This window comes from Dendropsophus ebraccatus, chromosome 8, assembly GCF_027789765.1.
Source record: "Dendropsophus ebraccatus isolate aDenEbr1 chromosome 8, aDenEbr1.pat, whole genome shotgun sequence".
In the NCBI taxonomy this organism is placed as follows: domain Eukaryota; kingdom Metazoa; phylum Chordata; class Amphibia; order Anura; family Hylidae; genus Dendropsophus; species Dendropsophus ebraccatus.
The window spans coordinates 3,453,207-3,476,354 of NC_091461.1; the positions used below are offsets into that span (position 1 = coordinate 3,453,207).

General features: G+C 46.3%; 2 protein-coding genes across 2 annotated transcripts in view; one reads left to right on the top strand and one right to left on the bottom strand.

Annotated features, from left to right (window-relative positions):
* LOC138799067 (zinc finger protein 850-like) overlaps positions 1 to 580 on the top strand; it is a 48,856-nt gene extending 48,276 nt beyond the window's left edge. Inside the window, exon 5 of the mRNA XM_069979832.1 lies at positions 5 to 580. Within this exon, the coding sequence (XP_069835933.1) occupies positions 5 to 580 (576 nt within the window). The remainder of the gene's footprint in view (positions 1 to 4) is intronic.
* Positions 581 to 16,099: 15,519 nt separating this feature from the next.
* On the bottom strand, positions 16,100 to 22,771 carry LOC138799068 (oocyte zinc finger protein XlCOF22-like). The gene is made up of 7 exons (XM_069979833.1): positions 21,820 to 22,771; positions 20,794 to 20,944; positions 20,563 to 20,685; positions 20,349 to 20,472; positions 20,132 to 20,229; positions 19,011 to 19,248; positions 16,100 to 17,736 (listed from the first exon to the last, which is right to left on the bottom strand). Exons 1-7 carry the CDS (start codon positions 21,855 to 21,857, stop codon positions 16,670 to 16,672), a joined length of 1,839 nt encoding a protein of 612 aa, XP_069835934.1. The 5' UTR covers positions 21,858 to 22,771; the 3' UTR covers positions 16,100 to 16,669.
* Between the last annotated feature and the right edge of the window lie 377 nt (positions 22,772 to 23,148).

Sequence of the window (23,148 nt, forward strand, 5' to 3'; positions counted from 1 at the left end):
TCAGTGTTCAGAGTGTGGGAAATGGTTTACTCATAAAGCAAATCTCGAGAGGCATGAGAGGATCCACAGAGACCAGAGGCCGTATCCGTGTTCCGAGTGTGGGAAATGCTTTACCCAAAAATCAGACCTTATTAAACATCAGAGAATTCACACGGGGGAGAAGCCTTTTTCCTGTTCAGAATGTGGAAAGTGTTTTACCAAAAAATCGGTTCTTGTTAAACACCAGAGAACTCACACAGGAGAGAGGCCCTTTCATTGTTTGGAATGTGGGAAAGCCTTCACACAGAATTCGGGTCTTGTCGAACATCGGAGAATTCACACAGGGGAGAAACCATACTCATGTTTGGAGTGTGGGAAAAGTTTCACCAAAAAATCAAATCTTGGTAAACACTGGAAAATCCACACAGACGAGAGGTCGTTTCCTTGTTTGGAATGCGGGAAAAGTTTTGCTCACAAATCGGGTCTCATCGAGCACGGGAGACTTCACACCGGGGAGAAGCCATTTTCCTGCTCTAAATGTGGGAGATGTTTTAAATACAGATCAAATTTTTTAAGGCATCAGGTTCTTCATACACATTAGAATGTGGCTTCAATCGCTGTGTCCCAGGGTATACATATATGTTAAAAGAATAAGGTGGTGTCTGTCGGAGCAGCGCTCTCTCTGAGCCATTGTTCTCGCTGGTTTCCTTCCATAGGTCTCGGATCTGTTCTCTGAAGGTACTGTGTACTTTGAAGGAGTTGCTGCCTGAGGTGACTGACCCCCAAACAATGTTGGACATGGATATATTTTTACACCTCTTCCTGTCTCTAAGTGTAAACCTTAAAGGGGTCCTCCAGACAAGAGGCTTTTTTCAGTATGGCTGGGAGGTGGTGTGAATGAAAACAATTCTACTTACCTCCCTGGCTCCAGCTCTACGGCTTGCATCTGGTCCCGTTTGCGGCCGCTTCCTGGTCTGTGACGTGGGCAGGGGTCCCACCTCAGCTGCTGAATGACTAAGCAGCCTGTCAGCATCACGTCTCAGACCAGGAAGCGGCAGGAGATGGAGGGTCCGGAGCAGCTGGATGTGGGCAGCAGCGGTGGAGCCAGGGAGGTAAGTGAACATCATTGTTTTCTTCCGTCCCTCCCTGTTAAATGCCATAAAAAGGCCTCTTGCCCGGAGTGCCACTTTAATATGTTGGAAATGTTTGTTGATCATAAGGTATTTATGTACAGTATGTTTATATGTTATATATTTATGTATATGTGTATATGTTATATATTTATGTATATGTGTATATGTTATATATTTATGTATATGTGTATATGTTATATATTTATGTACAGTATATGTATATGTTATATATTTATGTATATGTGTATATGTTAATAATTTATGTATATGTGTATATGTTATATATTTATGTATATGTATATGTTATATATTTATGTATATGTGTATATGTTATATATTTATGTATATGTGTATATGTTATATATTTATGTATATGTATATGTTATATATTTATGTATATGTGTATATGTTATATATTTATATTTATGTATATGTTATATATTTATGTATATGTGTATATGTTATATATTTATGTATATGTGTATATTTTATATATTTATGTATATGTGTATATGTTATATATTTATGTATATGTTTATATGTTATATATTTATGTATATGTATATGTTATATATTTATGTATATGTGTATGTTATATATTTATGTATATGTGTATATGTTATATATTTATGTATATGTGTATATGTTATATATTTATATTTATGTATATGTTATATATTTATGTACAGTATGTTTATATGTTATATATTTATGTATATGTGTATATGTTATATATTTATGTATATGTATATGTTATATATTTATGTATATGTGTATATGTTATATATTTATATTTATGTATATGTTATATATTTATGTACAGTATGTTTATATGTTATATATTTATGTATATGTTTATATGTTATATATTTATGTATATGTTTATATGTTATATATTTATGTATATGTGTATATGTTATATATTTATGTATATGTGTATATGTTATATATTTATGTTTCTATTTATTATGTGACACGTTCCTGCGCTCCTGTCCTGCACAGAAAAATAAAACCTTATAAATGTTTGTATGACTGTAGTACGCTGGCCTCGCCCCCTGGATCTGTAGTGTAGCTGTCACATAGACAGCTGGGCTCCCCCTCACCTCTGCACATTGTATATACCTAATATAAGGCTATGTTCACACTACATAAAACTACGGCCGTTGTTGCCGATGGCAACAATGGCCATAGTTTTTGCTGGGTGAAACAATGCCTTAGTTTCAATGGGATCCCGTCCGGAACGTATACACATCGTATACGCTCCGGCCGGGATCCCGTGCGGCGCCGCAAATAACTGACATGTCAGTTTTCTGCATCCGCAATTCAATGAATTGCGGCCGTAGGAAACCCTGTCAGTTCACACTATGAAGCGAGCGGCTTCACTGTGCGCTATGGGAAGCTCTGATGTGGGCGTGTGCTGAGGCGCTTACATCAGAGCTCTGCGGCCTGACAGATCTTCCGGCCGGTACTTAAGTACCGGGGTCACGGAACGGCCGGATGTTCATGTTGTGTGAACATAGCCTAAGGCTGGGTTCACATTACGTATATTTGAGGCTGTATATTTGAGGCTGTATGTTTGAGGCTGTATAGCAACCAAAACCAGGAGTGGATTGAAAACACAGAAAGGATCTGTTCACATAATGGTGAAATTGAGTGGATGGCCGCCATATAATGGCAAATATTTGCTGTTATTTTAAAACAACGGCTGTTATATTGAAATAATGGCCGTTATTTACCGTTATATGGCGGCCATCCACTCAATTTCAACATTGTGTGATCAGAGCCTTTCTGTGTTTTCAATCCACTCCTGGTTTTGGTTGCTATGAGGATCTGACATGAGGACCAAATACAGCCTGAAATATACATAGTGTGAACCCAACCTTAAGGCGTATGTGAAAAAAAGTAGAAAATTCGAACCAGAAGACAATGAATGGCCTGAGCTCAGTGCAAAACAAAGGACAAGATCAGACTAACCAGTGGCCCAATAGGAATGGGACTTCCCTGTCCCCCCTTATCTGTGATCACATGACATGGCTATGAGGTGGAAGTGTACAGTCAAGGCCAAAAGTTTTGAGAATGATACAAATATTAATTTCTACAAAGTCTACTGCTTCAGTTTTTAAAATGGCAATGTGCATATACTCCAGAATGTTATAAAGAGGGATCAGCTTAACAGCAATTACTTGCAAAGTCAGTATTTGCCTAAAAAATGAACTTTATGCCCCAAAACACATTTCAGCATCATTGCAGCCCAGCCTTACAAGGAGCAGCTAACATTGTTTCAGTGATTGCTCCATCAACACAGGTGTGGGTGTGGATGAGGACAGGACTGGAGATCAATCTGTCATGATTAAGTAAGAATGACACCACTGGCCACTTTAAAAGGAGGATGGTGCTTGGCATCATTGTTTCTCTTCTGTTACCATGGTTATCTCTAAAGAAACAAGTGCAGTCATCATTGCACTGCACAAAAATGGCCTAACAGGGAAGAGTATCGCAGCTAGAAAGATTGCACCTCAGTCAGCAATCTATCGCATCATCAAGAACTTCAAGGAGAGAGGTTCCATTGTTGCCAAAAAGGCTCCAGGGCGCCCAAGAAAGACCAGCAAGCGCCAGGACCGTCTCTTAAGGGTACAAACACACAGGACGTATACGCAGCGAGTTTCTCGCTGCGTATAGGCAGTGAAACTCGCTGCGTATCCCGTCCCTGTGTAGTCAATGGCAGGCAAAATTGCAGCAGGAATGAACATCCCTGCTGCGAGTTTGTCTGCAGCCCACCCTTTTAACCCCTCCGGCCGCCGGAGCGTATGCTTTACCTGATCCCGGCTCCGGCGGTTCCCGGTGTCTTCAGCAAGTCGGAGCGGGGAGCAGGTAAAGTATATGCTCCAGCCATCCGGGGGGTTAAAAGGGCGGGCTGCAAACAAACTCGCAGCAGGGATGTTCATCCCTGCTGCAATTTTGCCTGCCATTGACTACACAGGGACGGGATACGCAACGAGTGGACTGCTGAGGACTGGGGGAAAGGTCCAGGGAGCGGACTGCTGAGGACTGGGGGAAAGGTCCAGGGAGCGGACTGCTGAGGACTGGGGGAAAGGTCCAGGGAGCGGACTGCTGAGGACTGGGGGAAAGGTCCAGGGAGCGGACTGCTGAGGACTGGGGGAAAGGTCCAGGGAGTGGACTGCTGAGGACTGGGGGAAAGTCATTGTCTCTGATTATTATTATTATTATTTATTTATAAAGCGCCCTTAGTTCCAGAGCGCTATACAATAGATAGGCAACAGGCAGGAACAATACAAGATCAGAAAACATTACATGAAGGCAAAAGACAGACTGGTACATGGGGGAAGAGGACCCTGCCCGCGAGGGCTCACAATCTATGGGGTATAGGGAGAGAAACAGGAGGTAAAGTGCAGCCATTCAAGTGTGATGCACAGTTATTGTAGGTTGTAGCCTAGTTTGAAGAGATGGGTTTTCAGGTTACTTTTGAAGGACTTGATGGTGGGTGAGAGGCGGATGTGTCGGGGTAGCGAGTTCCAGAGTATGGGGGAAGCTCGGGCAAAGTCTTGGAGGCGGTTGTGCGAGGTACGAACAAGGGGGGAGCGGAGACGGAGGTCACTGGAGGATCGAAGGTTGCGTGAGGGACGGTAGCGGGATATCAGGTCAGAGATGTAAGGAGGGGACAGGTTGTGGATGGCCTTGTATGTCATGGTCAACAATTTAAAGTCAATACGTTGGGCAATGGGAGACAGTGGAGGAATTGGTAGAGGGGAGAGGCTGAGGCAAAGCGAGGGGAAAGGTGGATTAGTCGGGCAGCAGAGTTAAGGATAGACTGGAGGGGAGCAAGGGAGTTAGATGGAGGCCAGAGAGGAGGATGTTACAGTAGTCCAAGCGGGAGATAATGAGATGAATCCCCTTTCTGATTGTTTGGGACATCTGGAAAACAGCTTATTGGGAGAAGATGAGGTGAGCGCTACCACCAGTCTTGTCTCATGCCAACTGTAACCGGCATCCTGAAACCATTCATGTGTGGGGTTGCCTCTCGGCCAAGGGAATCGGCTCTCTCACAGTCTCACAGCCTAAAGACTCAGCCATGAATAAAGAATGGGACCAGAACGTCCTCCAAGAGCAACTTCTCCCGACCGTCCAAGAGCAGTTTGGCCACCAACAATGCCTTTTCCAGCATGATGGAGCACCTTGCCATAAAGCAAAGGTGATAACTAAATGGCTCAGGGAACAAAACATAGAGATTTTGGGTCCACGGCCTGGAAACTCCCCAGATCTTAATCCCATTGAGAACTTGTGGTCAATCATCAAGAGACGGGTGGACAAACAAAAACCAACAAATTCTGACAAAATGCAAGCACTGATTGTGCAAGAATGGACGACTATCAGTCAGGATTTGGTCCAGAAGTTGTATGAGAGCAGCCGGGGAGAATTGCAGAGTCCTGAAGAAGAAGCAACACTGCAAATATTATAGACTTGCTGCAGTAACTCATCTATCTGTCAGTATAAGCTTCTGTTACTCATAATATGGTGCAATTATATTTCTGTATGTGATAAAAACATCTGACAAACACACATAACACCAGAGGGCAGAGGATCATGGGAAAATAGAAGAGTTGTGTCATTCTCAAAACTTTTGGCCATGACTGTAGTCACAACACCCTGAGGCTACAGTCCCACGTTATGTAGCTTTGTCCGATATTGTGTATCCGAAGTTACAGACAAATTTTGGGCCAAAAAAATTACAGACACGCTCCAATAGGGGCCGTAATTGCAGCACAGATTGTCCCATAGAAGTCTATGGGAGCGGCTGTAATTTTTGCATGTCTGCAATTTGTTTTAACTCGGCTTTATTAAAAAAAAAAAAAAAAAGCATGAAAATAACAATGTATAAAAATAAAGTACACAAATAGCAATGTACACGAATAGCAATGTATACAAATAGCAATGTACATGAATAGCAATGTACACGAATAGCAATGTACACAAATAGCAATGTACACAAATAGCAATGTACACGAATAGCAATGTATACAAATAGCAATGTACATGAATAGCAATGTACACGAATAGCAATGTACACGAATAGCAATGTACACAAATAGCAATGTACATGAATAGCAATGTACACAAATAGCAATGTACATGAATAGCAATGTACACAAATAGCAATGTACACGAATAGCAATGTACACAAATAGCAATGTACACGAATAGCAATGTATACAAATAGCAATGTACACAAATAGCAATGTACACGAATAGCAATGTATACAAATAGCAATGTACATGAATAGCAATGTACACAAATAGCAATGTACACAAATAGCAATGTACACAAATAGCAATGTACACGAATAGTAATGTACACAAATATCAATGTACACGAATAGTAATGTACACAAATATCAATGTACACAAATAGCAATGTACACGAATAGTAATGTACACAAATATCAATGTACACAAATAGCAATGTACACAAATAACAATGTACACAAATAGCAATGTACACAAATAACAATGTACACAAATAGCAATGTACACAAATAGCAATGTACACAAATATCAATGTACAAGAATAGTAATGTACACAAATATCAATGTACACGAATAGCAATGTACACAAACAGCAATGTACACAAATAGCAATGTACACGAATAGCAATGTAGTAAAATAGCAATGTACACAAATAGCAATGTACACAAATAGCAATGTACACAAATAACAATGTATACAAATAGCAATGTACACAAATAGCAATGTACACAAATATCAATGTACACAAATAACAATGTACACAAATATCAATGTACACGAATAGCAATGTACACGAATAGCAATGTACACGAATAGCAATGTACACGAATAGCAATGTACACAAATAGCAATGTACACAAATAACAATGTACACAAATATCAATGTACACGAATAGCAATGTACACGAATAGCAATGTACACGAATAGCAATGTACACAAATAGCAATGTACACGAATAGCAATGTACACGAATAGCAATGTACACAAATAGCAATGTACACAAATAGCAATGTACACAAATAGCAATGTACACGAATAGCAATGTACACAGGGAGAAGCAGGTTTGTAGAATAATTATAGACAAATCAGGTACAAATCCTTTCATATAAAAACTGTACAAACAGCCAAACTCATCAAACACCTCATCCACATAATAACCGTACAGACACAGGAGAAACCGCCAAACCTTAAACCCGGGACAGGAGAAGACTGATCCGGAACCTCCTGTAATAGTGTAATAGTAAGCGAGAGCCGCACCGCTAACCCCTCACCTTGGCCAATCTCCTATGTACGACACTCACTCACTCATACAGGTATATACTATATTATATGTGATGGGGTCAGTGGCGGATTAAATGTACCCTGTCCACCCAACCTGCCCCCCCACCCGGGGCAATCCACCCACATTATATTCCGCTACTGCCCCCCCCCCACTCTGTCCCCAATAAACATAATGTTTGGTCCCCTGCTGCGAGCCCCAGTAAGCATTGTCCACCCCACCTCCACTGCCCCCAATAAACATACTGCCACCTGGTTTCCTGCTGTTGGCCCCAACCCCCCCCCCCCCCCCCCAAGGTCACAGCAGCACAGAGGATGTCAGGAGAGGAGGGGGCTGATACTATAGGGGAGGACACAGCAGCACAGAGGATGTCAGGAGAGGAGAGTCTGATACTATAGTGTAGGACACAGCAGCACAGAGGATGTCAGGAGAGGAGGGGCTGATCCTATAGGGGAGGGCACAGCAGCACAGAGGATGTCAGGAGAGGAGGGGGCTAATACTAAAGGAGAGGACACAGCAGCACAGAGGATGTCAGGAGAGGAGGGGGCTGATACTATAGGGGAGGACACAGCAGCACAGAGGATGTCAGGAGAGGAGGGGCTGATCCTATAGGGGAGGGCACAGCAGCACAGAGGATGTCAGGAGAGGAGGGGGCTAATACTAAAGGAGAGGACACAGCAGCACAGAGGATGTCAGGAGAGGAGAGGCTGATACTATAGGGGAGGTCACAGCAGCACAGAGGATGTCAGGAGAGGAAGGGGCCGACCTTATAGGGGAGGTCACAGCAGCACAGAGGATGTCAGGAGAGAAGGGGGCTGATCTTATAGAGGAGGTCACAGCAGCACAGAGGATGTCAGGAGAGGAGGGGGCTGATCTTATAGGAGAGGTCACAGCAGCACAGAGGATGTCAGGAGAGGAGGGGGCTGATACTATAGGAGAGGTCACAGCAGCACAGAGGATGTCAGGAGAGGAGGTGGCTGATCTTATAGGAGAGGTCACAGCAGCACAGAGGATGTCAGGAGAGGAGGGGGCTGATCTTATAGGAGAGGTCACAGCAGCACAGAGGATGTCAGGAGAGGAGGGGGCTGATCTTATAGGAGAGGTCACAGCAGCACAGAGGATGTCAGGAGAGGAGGGTGCTGATACTATAGGGGAGGTCCCAGCAGCACAGAGGATGTCAGGAGAGGAGGGGGCTGATCTATAGGGGAGGTCACAGCAGCACAGAGGATGTCAGGAGAGGAGGGGGCTGATACTATAGGAGAGGACACAGCAGCACAGAGGATGTCAGGAGAGGAGGGGGCTGATCTTATAGGAGAGGTCACAGCAGCACAAAGGAAGTCAGGAGAGGAGGGGGCTGATCTATAGGGGAGGTCACAGCAGCACAGAGGATGTCAGGAGAGGAGGGGGCTGATACTATAGGAGAGGACACAGCAGCACAGAGGATGTCAGGAGAGGAGGGGGCTGATCTTATAGGAGAGGTCACAGCAGCACAGAGGATGTCAGGAGAGGAGGGGGCTGATACTATAGGAGAGGACACAGCAGCACAGAGGATGTCAGGAGAGGAAGGGGCTGATCTATAGGGGAGGTCACAGCAGCACAGAGGATGTCAGGAGAGGAGGGGGCTGAACTTATAGGGGAGGTCACAGCAGCACAGAGGATGTCAGGAGAGGAGGGGGCTGATACTATAGGAGAGGACACAGCAGCACAGAGGATGTCAGGAGAGGAGGGGGCTGATCTATAGGGGAGGTCACAGCAGCACAGAGGATGTCAGGAGAGGAGGGGGCTGATACTATAGGAGAGGACACAGCAGCACAGAGGATGTCAGGAGAGGAGGGGGCTGATCTATAGGGGAGGTCACAGCAGCACAGAGGATGTCAGGAGAGGAGGGGGCTGACTTTATAGGGGAGGTCACAGCAGCACAAAGGATGTCAGGAGAGGAGGGGACTGATCTATAGGGGAGGTCACAGCAGCACAGAGGATGTCAGGAGAGGAGGGGGCTGACCTTATAGGGGAGGTCACAGCAGCACAAAGGATGTCAGGAGAGGAGGGGGCTGATACTATAGGAGAGGACACAGCAGCACAGAGGATGTCAGGAGAGGAGGGGGCTGATCTATAGGGGAGGTCACTGCAGCACAGAGGATGTCAGGAGAGGAGGGGGCTGATCTATAGGGGAGGTCACAGCAGCACAGAGGATGTCAGGAGAGGAGGGGGCTGATCTTATAGGAGAGGTCACAGCAGCACAGAGGATGTCAGGAGAGGAGGGGGCTTACCTTATAGGGGAGGTCCCAGCAGCACAGAGGATGTCAGGAGAGGAGGGGGCTGATCTTATAGGGGAGGTCACAGCAGCACAGAGGATGTCAGGAGAGGAGGGGGCTGATCTTATAGGGGAGGTCACAGCATCACAGAGGATGTCAGGAGAGGAGGGGGCTGATCTATAGGGGAGGTCACAGCAGCACAGAGGATGTCAGGAGAGGAGGGGGCTGATCTATAGGGGAGGTCACAGCAGCACAGAGGATGTCAGGAGAGGAGGGGGCTGATCTTATAGGGGAGGTCACAGGGTCACAGCAGCACAGAGGATGTCAGGAGAGGAGGGTGATGATCTATAGGGGAGGTCACAGCAGCACAGAGGATGTCAGCTGGCCCCCTCTATAGCTTGCCCACTCTTCCCCCTCTTATAGATGGTCCACCTCATAGATGGTCCCCCTCTTCCCCCCCCCCCCTTATAGTTGGTCCCCCTCTTCCCTCCCCCCTTATAGTTGGTCCCCCTCTTCCCTCCCCCCTTATAGATGGTCCCCCTCTTCCCTCCCCCCTTATAGATGGTCCCCCTCTTCCCTCTACCCCCCTTATAGATGGTCCCCCTCTTCCCTCTCCCCCCCCCCCCTTATATATGGTCCCCCTCTTCACTCTCCCCCCTTATAGATGGTCCCCCTCTTCACTCTCCCCCCTTATAGATGGTCCCCCTCTTTTCTCCCCCCCCCCTTATAGATGGTCCCCCTCTTCACTCTCCCCCCTTATAGATGGTCCCCCTCTTTTCTCCCCCCCCCCCTTATAGATGGTCCCCCTCTTCCCCCCTCATAGATGGTCCCGTCCCCCTCTTCCCTCTCCCCCCTTATAGATGGTCCCCCTCTTTTCTCTCCCCCCCTTATAGATGGTCCCCCTCTTCCCTCTCCCCCCCCTTATAGATGGTCCCCCTCTCCCCCCCTCTTCTCTCTCCCCCCCCTTATAGATGGTTTCCCTCTTCCCCCCTCATAGATGGTCCCGTCCCCCTCTCTCCCCCTGTATCCTGATTCCTACAGGTATATACTATATTATATATGATGGGGTTACCCCTGTATCCTGATCCCTACAGGTATATACTATATTATATATGATGGGGTTACCCCTGTATCCTGATCCCTACAGGTATATACTATATTATATATGATGGGGTTACCCCTGTATCCTGATCCCTACAGGTATATACTATATTATATATGATGGGGTTACCCCTTTATCCTGATCCCTACAGGTATATACTATATTATATATGTGGAGAATCCCCCTGTATCCTGATCCCTACAGATATATACTATATTATATATGATGGGGTTACCCCTGTATCCTGATCCCTACAGGTATATACTATATTATATATGGAAATCCCCCTCTATCCTGATCCCTACAGGTATATACTATATATGATGGGGTTACCCCTGTATCCTGATCCCTACAGGTATATACTATTTTATATATGATGGGGTTACCCCTGTATCCTGATCCCTACAGGTATATACTATATTATATATGATGGGGTTACCCCTGTATCCTGATCCCTACAGGTATATACTATATTATATATGATGGGGTTACCCCTGTATCCTGATCCCTACAGGTATATACTATATTATATATGATGGGGTTACCCCTGTATCCTGATCCCTACAGGTATATACTATATTATATATGATGGGGTTACCCCTGTATCCTGATCCCTACAGGTATATACTATATTATATATGATGGGGTTACTCCTCTATCCTGATCCCTACAGGTATATACTATATTATATATGATGGGGTTACCCCTGTATCCTGATCCCTACAGGTATATACTATACTATATATGATGGGGTTACCCCTGTATCCTGATCCCTACAGGTATATACTATATTATATATATGATGGGGTTACCCCTGTATCCTGATCCCTACAGGTATATACTATATTATATATGATGGGGTTACCCCTGTATCCTGATCCCTACAGGTATATACTATATTATATATGATGGGGTTACCCCTGTATCCTGATCCCTACAGGTATATACTATATTATATATGATGGGGTTACCCCTGTATCCTGATCCCTACAGGTATATACTATATTATATATGATGGGATTACCCCTGTATCCTGATCCCTACAGGTGTATACTATATTATATATGATGGGGTTACCCCTCTATCCTGATCCCTACAGGTATATACTATATTATATATGATGGGGATCCCCCTCTATCCTGATCCCTACAGGTATATACTATATTATATATGATGGGGATCCCCCTCTATCCTGATCCCTACAGGTATATACTATATTATATATGATGGGGTTACCCCTGTATCCTGATCCCTACAGGTATATACTATATTATATATGATGGGGATCCCCCTCTATCCTGATCCCTACAGGTATATACTATATTATATATGATAGGAATCCTCCTTTATCCTAATCCCTACAGGTATATACTATATTATATATGATGGGGTTACCCCTCTATCCTGATCCCTACAGGTATATACTATATTATATATGATGGGGTAATCCCCCTGTATCCTGATCCCTACAGGTATATACTATATTATATATGATGGGGATCCCCCTCTATCCTGATCCCTACAGGTATATACTATATTATATATGATAGGAATCCTCCTTTATCCTAATCCCTACAGGTATATACTATATTATATATGATGGGATTACCCCTCTCTCCTGATCCCTACAGGTATATACTATATTATATATGATGGGGTTACCCCTCTATCCTGATCCCTACAGGTATATACTATATTATATATGATGGGGATCCCCCTGTATCCTGATTCCTACAGGTATATACTATATTATATATGATGGGGTTACCCCTCTCTCCTGATCCCTACAGGTATATACTATATTATATATGATGGGGTTACCCCTCTCTCCTGATCCCTACAGGTATATACTATATTATATATGATGGGGTTACCCCTCTATCCTGATCCCTACAGGTATATACTATATTATATATGATGGGGATCCCCCTGTATCCTGATTCCTACAGGTATATACTATATTATATATGATGGGGTAATCCCCCTGTATCCTAATCCCTACAGGTATATACTATATTATATATGATGGGGTTACCCCTCTCTCCTGATCCCTACAGGTATATACTATATTATATATGATGGGGTTACCCCTGTATCCTGATCCCTACAGGTGTATACTATATTATATATGATGGGGTTACCCCTCTATCCTGATCCCTACAGGTATATACTATATTATATATGATGGGGATCCCCCTGTATCCTGATTCCTACAGGTATATACTATATTATATATGATGGGGTAATCCCCCTGTATCCTAATCCCTACAGGTATATACTATATTATATATGATGGGGTTACCCCTCTCTCCTGATCCCTACAGGTATATACTATATTATATATGATGGGGTTACCCCTCTATCCTGATCCCTACAGGTATATACTATATTATATATGATGGGGATCCCCCTGTATCCTGATTCCTACAGGTATATACTATATTATATATGATGGGGATCCCCCTGTATCCTGATCCCTACAGGTATATACTATATTATATATGATGGGGTAATCCCCCTGTATCCTGATCCCTACAGGTATATACTATATTATATATGATGGGGTTACCCCTCTATCCTGATCCCTACAGGTATATACTATATTATATATAATGGGGTAATCCCCCTGTATCCTGATCCCTACAGGTATATACTATATTATATATGATGGGGTAATCCCCCTGTATCCTGATCCCTACAGGTATATACTATATTATATATGATGGGGTTACCCCTCTATCCTGATCCCTACAGGTATATACTATATTATATATAATGGAAACCTTTTTCCTGATCCCTATTGGGTTTCACAGTTATTGGCATTGTGCGAGTTATTGTTTTCAGATGTTTCACCTGCTAAAACTGCCAAAAAAAATCAAATAAATTCTGCATTCACAATAAAAATGTGCAGTGTGTTTTCCGCCATATCTCCCAACTATTATACTATATTACCCAATTTAGCTTCAAAACTGCATCTCGACGCCTGAACCTCAGTGTTTCCTGGAGTTACCGAACTGTTTGGGTTCTGCAACATTCTCCAAACCTGAGTGTTCAGCATTTAACACCCGGCTGGAGGCCATACTTACTTCCTTGGCGTTTTTCTCTCCTCTCTGGCATTTCTTTGGATCTTTCCATAGCGCAGCATGCTGAGGGCTTTGCAGTTTTTCCAGAAACTCTGGCGTTTTTTCCCCATAAAGTTCGGGGGGGGGGGGGGGGGGCACTTTACATATAGAACCCTACACATCCAGAGACCTCCACATTCGGAGACCTCCACATTCGGAGACCTCCCCATCTGGAGACCTCCCCATCTGGAGACCTCCCCATCCGGAGACCTCCACATCCAAAGACCTCCACATCCGGACACCTCCCCATCCGGACACCTCCCCATCCGGAGACCTCCCCATCCGGAGACCTCCACATCCAAAGACCTCCCCATCCAGAGACCTCCACATCCAAAGACCTCCCCATCCAGAGACCTCCACATCCAAAGACCTCCCCATCCAGAGACCTCCACATCCAGAGACCTCCCCATTCAGAGACCTCCCCATCCGGAGACCTCCACATCCAAAGACCTCCCCATCCAGAGACCTCCACATCCGGACACCTCCCCATCCAGAGACCTCCACATTTAGTCTTCAGCTGTTTGAAGTTTGTTTGTTCTAGAACAATCCTGAACGTCCGGGATATGGTGGGAAAATTAATGGGTCAATTCTACAAAAGTTGTTTTTAATAGAATCTCAGGCTATAAAGAAAACCAGGGCCATATGGATGAAGACTGAGGAGGAGCCCAGAGAAAAGAGCAGCTGCCGTTTACCATAAGTGACATAGGTGATGTATGTGTGCTATAGACGGATGAAGCCAAACCGGAACTCCTTGGTTGCGGTCACACCTCTTATATATGGATGATATACGGTCTGTGATATATGGATGACGTACGGTCTGTGATATCTGGATGATGTACGGTCTGTGATATATGGAGGATATACGGTCTGTGATATATGGAGGATATACGGTCTGTGATATATGGATGACGTACGGTCTGTGATATATGGATGATATACGGTCTGTGATATATGGAGGATATACGGTCTGTGATATATGGAGGATATACGGTCTGTGATATCTGGATGATGTACGGTCTGTGATATATGGAGGATATACGGTCTGTGATATATGGAGGATATACGGTCTGTGATATATGGAGGATATACGGTCTGTGATATATGGAGGATATACGGTCTGTGATATATGGAGGATATACGGTCTGTGATATATGGAGGATATATGGTCTGTGATATATGGAGGATATACGGTCTGTGATATATGGAGGATATACGGTCTGTGATATATGGAGGATATACGGTCTGTGATATATGGAGGATATATGGTCTGTGATATATGGAGGATATACGGTCCGTATGCCCGGTGTATATCACACACTGGACTCTTTAAGTCTTACGGAACTCCCTGCATCATAATTAGTTATATACCACAAGCTCTGGAACAGTTAAGAAGTTCTTCACCTTTAACTAACCAAGAGATGGCGGGGGTCCGTCCTCCGTATCCCCCCCCCCCCACCATTTCCAGATCGGCCCCCGGCTGCCATGTTATGAATACAGCCACAAGAACAGCATGTGACCCGCATCTCTATTCATTCCTATGGAGCAGGGGCTATGCCAATGGGTGGGCTCTGGCTGTGGTCAGCCTTCATCTACCATGGGTTGGAGCAGGGGCTATGCTGATGGGTGGGCTCTGGCTGTGGTCAGCCTTCTTCTAGCATGGGTTGGAGCAGGGGCTATGCCGATGGGTGGGCTCTGGCTGTGGTCAGCCTTCATCTACCATGGGTTGGAGCAGGGGCTATGCTGATGGGTGGGCTCTGGCTGTGGTCAGCCTTCATCTACCATGGGTTGGAGCAGGGGCTATGCTGATGGGTGGGCTCTGGCTGTGGTTAGCCTTCATCTACCATGGGTTGGAGCAGGGGCTATGCTCATCAGTGGGCTCTGGCTGTGGTCAGCCTTCATCTACCATGGGTTGGAGCAGGGGCTATGCTGATGGGTGGGCTCTGGCTGTGGTCAGCCTTCTTCTACCATGGGTTGGAGCAGGGGCTATGCTGATGGGTGGGCTCTGGCTGTGGTTAGCCTTCATCTACCATGGGTTGGAGCAGGGGTTATGCTCATCAGTGGGCTCTGGCTGTAGTCAGCCCCTTCACACTGCTCACAGGAAGCATTGGCTCAGTAGTCGATGACCAAACATGAGGCCGTGTGCGACTCCCATCAAGTTCCTGCACTAGACCTTGTTTACTTCCTATAAGTTTAATAACTTTTTATTATTTTCTTTTCATGACTACAGAACACACATTATATGTTACACATCAGCTAACGTGGTATAAAATATTACCGACCACGCACTTCCCATATAGAATATAAAAACATATAGGGGGAGGAAATGAACACAGTCATAAAAGCGAAAAGAACGTCACGTGGTCAAAAGGTCAAGTACGGCCAAGAGAGGTCAGATCTGAGGATGGAAACTAAAGTAATCGATCAAGGTGAAAATCGGAGAAGGAAGATCCCAATCCTGGAGATCGGACATTCCTGTAGTTGTCCAGGTAGAACGGGAGTGTGGCACAGACCGGCGGCTTCAGCTGTGGCCTCAGTCTAGGAAAGTGGTGGACGCTGTGACACCATGAAGACGACAGCCATCAGGAGCATAACCGACAATGCCTCAGCCGCTTCTCTTGTTCTCCTCGATATCCCAGCCCATCACACTCCTGAACATATGACGGTGCAAAATAATTCAACCCAAAACTGAGCGGTAAATATCAGGTGTGACCTCTACGTGGGACTTAGGAAATTGCGATCTGTCCTTCAAATATTTCACATATTGCGATATAAAAAGGGTCTGTCGCCTGTGTGAATTCTCTGATGTTTCATGAGGACGGATTTCTGGGTGAAACATCTTCCACACTCTGAACACGAGAAGGGCTTCTCTCCTTTGTGAATCCTCTGATGTTTGTCAAGGACAGATTTTTGGGTAAAACACCTTCCACACTCCGAACATGAAAATGGCTTCTCCCCAGTGTGAATTCTCTGATGTTTAACGAGAACTGATTTGTCAGTAAAACATTTACCGCATTCAGGACATGGAAACGGCCTTTCTCCTGTGTGAGTCCTTAGATGATTGACCAGAACGGCTCTTTTATTAAAGCATTTCCCACATACCGAACATGAAAAAGGCCGCTCTCCTGTGTGAATTTTCTCGTGTTCACTAAGGCCTGACTTATAGGTAAAACATTTGCCACATTCTAAGCAAACAAAAGGTTTCTCCCCTGTGTGAATTCTCCCATGTTCAACAAGACTCGATTTTCGAGTAAAACATCTCCCGCAGTCGGAACATGAAAACGGCTTCTTTCCTGTGTGAAGTTTTTGATGTTCAAAAAGACCTGATTTCTGGGCATAAGATTTCCCGCATTCTGCACATGAAAACGGCTTCTCCCCTGTGTGAATTTTCTGATGCTTTAAAAGATCCGACTCCTGTGTGAACCATTTCCCACATTCCAGACATAGAAACTGAGGCGGGCCCATGCTGGTTCTCTGCTGATTCCCCAGATACGGCCTTTGTGCTGAACCTTTTCTGTCCTCTGCAGAAGCAAGAGACTTGTCTCCCATGTAACGTCTCTGATGTTCTAGAATGTACGATTCCCAGCTAGATACTTGGCCGCTTTGGCCATTGTCTGATCTGTCGGTGAAGTGGTCCTCGGGCTCAGGGAATCTGCTCCCTTCTCTGAAACCTGTACTGTGTGTTCCAGTTAGTGATCCACTAGGAGAATCTCTATTCATATTGAACGCGTAAGATGACGGATCGCTACGGAGAAGTTGTGGATTCATGTTGGTGCCAGTGATGCTTTCTGCAGATTGTGTCGTACCATTAACTTCTTCAAAGTCTAAGAAGACAAAAAAGATGTCACCAAGTTACTGACATCAAATGTACAGACAGGACCTGTGTCTAAGCAGTAATGTGTTCAGCATCACCGCTTAACTCCTGGAGGCTCAACACATCTGATGGCTCCTGTACAACACTCCTACACTGTATGCCTCCCTGCTCCTGTACAACACTCCTAAACTGTATGCCTTACTACTTACTCCCTGCTCCTGTACATCACTCCTACACTGTATGCCTCAATGCTCCTGTACAACACTCCTAAACTGTATGCCTCCCTGCTCCTGTACAACACTCCTACACTGTATGCCTCCCTGCTCCTGTACAACACTCCTAAACTGTATGCCTCCCTGCTCCTGTACAACACTCCTAAACTGTATGCCTCCCTGCTCCTGTACAACACTCCTAAACTGTATGCCTCCCTGCTCCTGTACAACACTCCTAAACTGTATGCCTCCCTGCTCCTGTATATCACTCCTACACTGTATGCCTCACTGCTCCTGTATATCACTCCTACACTGTATGCCTCACTGCTCCTGTATATCACTCCTACACTGTATGCCTCAGTGCTCCTGTATATCACTCCTACACTGTATGCCTCACTGCTCCTGTATATCACTCCTACACTGTATGCCCCACTGCTACTGTATATCACTCCTACACTGTATGCCTCACTGCTACTGTATATCACTCCTACACTGTATGCCTTACTACTTACTCCCTGCTCCTGTACATCACTCCTACACTATATGACTCCCTGCTCCTGTACATCACTCCTACACTATATGACTCCCTGCTCCTGTACAACACTCCTACACTGTATGCCTCACTGCTCCTGTATATCACTCCTACACTGTATGCCCCACTGCTACTGTATATCACACCTACACTGTATGCCTCACTGCTCCTGTATATCACTCCTACACTGTATGCCTCACCGCTCACTCCCTGCTCCTGTACATCACTCATACACTGTATGCCTCACCGCTCACTCCCTGCTCCTGTATCTGATAATTGTGGATTTGTCCATTTCTGCTTTCACTATGTGCAGATCCATCTATTACTGCAACTAGTTGAACATAGCCAATATACATGGAGCGGTGTTCTGCTTGGAAGGAGTATTGGAGCATATTGTGAGTAGAGACAAGCGCAACTAGAGCGTGCTGGAGTCCGATCATGTGGCATTACTGGTGGCTGAAGAAGATACATGGATACAGCCATAGACCACCGAATGATGGGACTCCAGCACGCTCGAGTATCTCTCATTGTGGTACTCACCCGAGCCGATATCCACAGCCACGTCCTCTTCTTTACACTGCTGATCCGACTTTACATTCACCTCTTCCTCATCACCGTCTATAACTTCGATTTTAATATCAATTAAGTCTTCACCCAGATTTATCTTATAGAAGAAATAATGGACAAGGCCGGAAACAGTTAATATAGCCGAATAAATAGGAATCACACCGTCCACAAAGTGAGAAAGAAGCCGACACTCATTCTGTATAATCATCGTCTAATGTGGATAAAATTAACTGAACAGAATGGAGATCCCCTCTATCTACCCGCTCCTCCTGCAGGACAGTGTCATCTCCCTGCTCCTCCTGCAGGACAGTGTCATCTCCCCCTCCATCTACCTGCTCCTCCTGCAGGACAGTGTCATCTCCCCCTCCATCTACCTGCTCCTCCTGCAGGACAGTGTCATCTCCCCCTCCATCTCCCTGCTCCTCCTGCAGGACAGTGTCATCTCCCTGCTCCTCCTGCAGGACAGTGTCATCTCCCCCTCCATCTACCTGCTCCTCCTGCAGGACAGTGTCATCTCCCCCTTCATCTCCCTGCTCCTCCTGCAGGACAGTGTCATCTCCTCCTCCATCTACCTGCTCCTCCTGCAGGACAGTGTCATCTCCCCCTCCATCTACTCGCTCCTCCTGCAGGACAGTGTCATCTCCCCCTTCATCTCCCTGCTCCTCCTGCAGGACAGTGTCATCTCCCCCTCCATCTACCTGCAGGACAGTGTCATCTCCCCCTCCATCTACCTGCTCCTCCTGCAGGGCAGTGTCATCTCCCCCTTCATCTCCCTGCTCCTCCTGCAGGACAGTGTCATCTCCCCCTCCATCTACCTGCTCCTCCTGCAGGACAGTGTCATCTCCCCCTTCATCTCCCTGCTCCTCCTGCAGGACAGTGTCATCTCCCCCTCCATCTACCTGCAGGACAGTGTCATCTCCCCCTCCATCTACCTGCTCCTCCTGCAGGACAGTGTCATCTCCCCCTCCATCTACCTGCTCCTCCTGCAGGACAGTGTCATCTCCCCCTCCATCTACCTGCTCCTCCTGCAGGACAGTGTCATCTCCATCTCCCTGCTCCTCCTGCAGAACAGTGTCATCTCCCCCTCCATCTACCTGCTCCTCCTGCAGGACAGGGTCATCTTCCCCTAGACAGTCCTGGGGATCCAGTGGAGCAGGACATCTCTCTGGTGGATTCCTCTTCCTGGATCCATCTGTAGGAGACACACACAGTGACTGAATACATTGTGTATATGTGATGAGCAGATGATGGGGGGTCTAGGGGACCCCAATACTGCTCTCTCCTTTACCATCAATGAGAGTCTCCTCTTACCCGGTGATGTGAGGGGCCGGTGGTCCTCCATCATGGCCTCCTGGTACAGATCCTTGTGTCCTTCTACATACTCCCACTCCTCCATGGAGAAATAGACGGCCACATCCTGACACCTTATAGGAACCTGACACACACAATGATCCAGTCATCATCCAGACCCATCATCCCTTGTGTTCCTGGATGATGTCCCAGCATTCCCAGCAGCATTGCTCACCTCTCCAGTCAGCAGCTCCATCATCTTGTGGGTGAGTTCTAGGATCTTCTGCTCATTGTTCCTCTCATGAAGCCTCTTGGTGGTTGTACAATTATTAGACGTTTTTCGCACAATTGTGTAGTCCTGTATAGGAAAGGTGACGATTACTCCAACAATACTCATTCCCATGATCCCTCACTTCTATACTTGTTTGTTCTCTATGTAGATCCCATTGTTCCCTTGATCCCTCACCTCTCCGGTAAGCCGGTAGATGATCTCCAGAGTAAGGCTTAATATCCCCTTAGTGATCTCATTCTTGTTCCTTTCCATCTTTTCTTGGTTATTCAATAAAAACTCCATCGTCTTGTGGAGAAGAATCTGGAGAAACCTCAAGGATCCTGTACTGCGAGGATACAAAGAGGAACATGTCAGCAGCTGTAATAATATATATCAGACACCCAGCCCTATGGACACCAGGATGGAACCGTATCTTATAGAATGGGGGGGGGTTCCGACCTGCGTGTCCCTGGGGATTTCTAGATCTGCGTCCCGGCCCCTTTGTTATGAATTGAGCCGCTGCTCGGCACATGACCCGCATCTCTATTCACTTAACTCTTTCCGGAGACTCCAGAGAGAATGAGTGGAGCTGCAGGTAAGGTTAAATAAGAAAACCCATTTAAAGGAGAAGTCTGGCGATTTCTAAAAGCCGGCAGACGGAGTTGTGATCCCATCACGACTTGGGGGGGAAAGGCCTGTCCGGGGTTGATAGACTGGCTGCTCAGCCAATCAGTGACTGGAGTGGTGTCCCCTCCCAACGACTGGCTAAGCGGCCAGTCCATCAGCTGGGTCATGACGTGAAGGCTGACGGCTTTTAGAAATAGTCGGACTTCACCTTTAACATCACATCATAGCCGGCAGGAAGTTTTTGCTCTACAGCAGCTCTTCTGTTGGATTGGAGCAGCGGGGCTATCCTCCACTCTCACATGAGCCTCAGGCCCCTATGACCCTGTCCCCAGTCACAGATTCTCTTTCCTTAGAGCACTTTTAGTCGGTACTAACCACTACATACCGGGGACCCCACAATACCGGCTGCTGTGGAGATGCTCCAACCCCGGGGTCTGCACATCGCTGTTCACCCTATGTCACAGTCATTAGATCCTTTCCTGCTTCTACCAACAACTTCAAGAATTGACCCGTCTTTAGCCCCTATATCATTTGGTTACTTAGTCACTAAAACCAACCAAATCTTCCTATGGAACTAAAGACGAGCAAACTTACGGTAAGGTGGGGTTGGGGACCTCCCGAACGCTCGTCATCTGACTCCCAGTGGCTGGACGTGATGGATAAGCAGATCACCTGTACATTGTTTGCTCTGCTGCTCAGGTAATATGTGGGGTCACCTGGAGGTAAGGTCTCTACACCCATCAGAACGTTCTCTAGGAAGGCTCTCTACCCCGATCCAGAAGATGTGGATAATATAATCTGGATTGGCTCATCTCTTAGAGGTTAGGGAGAAGCTGCCTCGGCCACCTGGGCGCCCACCAGTGTTTATTTGTGGAAGGTTTGGCCGGGGATATACGGGGTAGGTTTATTAGATTGAGGTACTCTGACAATAATGTGGGGGGCGCGGTGCACTGTGTGAGGGGAGGACGGGGTAGGTTGAGGTACTCTGACAATAATGTGGGGGGTGCCGTGCACTGTGTGAGGGGAGGACGGGGTAGGTTGAGGTACTCTGACAATGAGGGGGGCGCGGTGCACTGTGTGATGGGAGGACGGGGTAGGTTCATTAGGTTGAGGTACTCTGACAATAATGTGGGGGGCGCGGTGCACTGTGTGAGGGGAGGACGGGGTAGGTTGAGGTACTCTGACAATAATGTGGGGGGCGCGGTGCACTGTGTGAGGGGAGGACGGGGTAGGTTGAGGTACTCTGACAATGTGGGGGGCGCCGTGCACTGTGTGAGGGGAAGACGGGGTAGGTTCATTAGGTTGAGGTACTCTGACAATAATGTGGGGGCGCCGTGCACTGTGTGAGGGGAGGACGGGGTAGGTTGAGGTACTCTGACAATAATGTGGGGGGCACCGTGCACTGTGTGAGGGGAGGACGGGGTAGGTTGAGGTACTCTGACAATAATGTGGGGGGCGCGGTGCACTGTGTGAGGGGAGGACGGGGCTGGATGTGACCGCCAGGTCCTGCACACACCAGACAATGGGGAGGGGGTCCTATATATTATATACAGGGGATGGAGCCGCTCCGCCTGCCCTGTATACACCGATCTGCCACACACAATACACAGATACACCACAACCCCATGGAGCGGCCAGTATACATACCCCAACCAGGAACTGCAGCCGCTCAATCCCAGTGACTACAGGACCTGTGATGATGTCATCGTCATGTGATCAGTCACATGTGGGGGCGGAGATCAGAGCACATAAAGGCTACTACAGACCATGGGAGGAGATTCCCCAGCTTTAGCTTTGGCTCTCCGGGCATGATGGGAGTTGTAGTTTTGCAGCAGCCGGAGGGCGGAAGGTTCCCCTGGTTTAGAGGGATGAATCAGGTGTCACCAGAGGGATCCCAAGGAAAAGAAATAATGGCCGACATAT

Bases quoted from the DNA above. Each gene is read 5' to 3' on its own strand.
- LOC138799068 (XM_069979833.1), bottom strand. From the start codon at position 21,857: ATGACGAGCGTTCGGGAGGTCCCCAACCCCACCTTACC. The intron at 20,230-20,348 runs GTAAGAGGAGAC...TGTCTCCTACAG, and splicing joins CCGGCCCCTCACATCACCGG to ATGGATCCAGGAAGAGGAAT. The intron at 19,249-20,131 runs GTAGATGGAGGG...TATCCACATTAG, and splicing joins CTGTCCTGCAGGAGGAGCAG to ACGATGATTATACAGAATGA.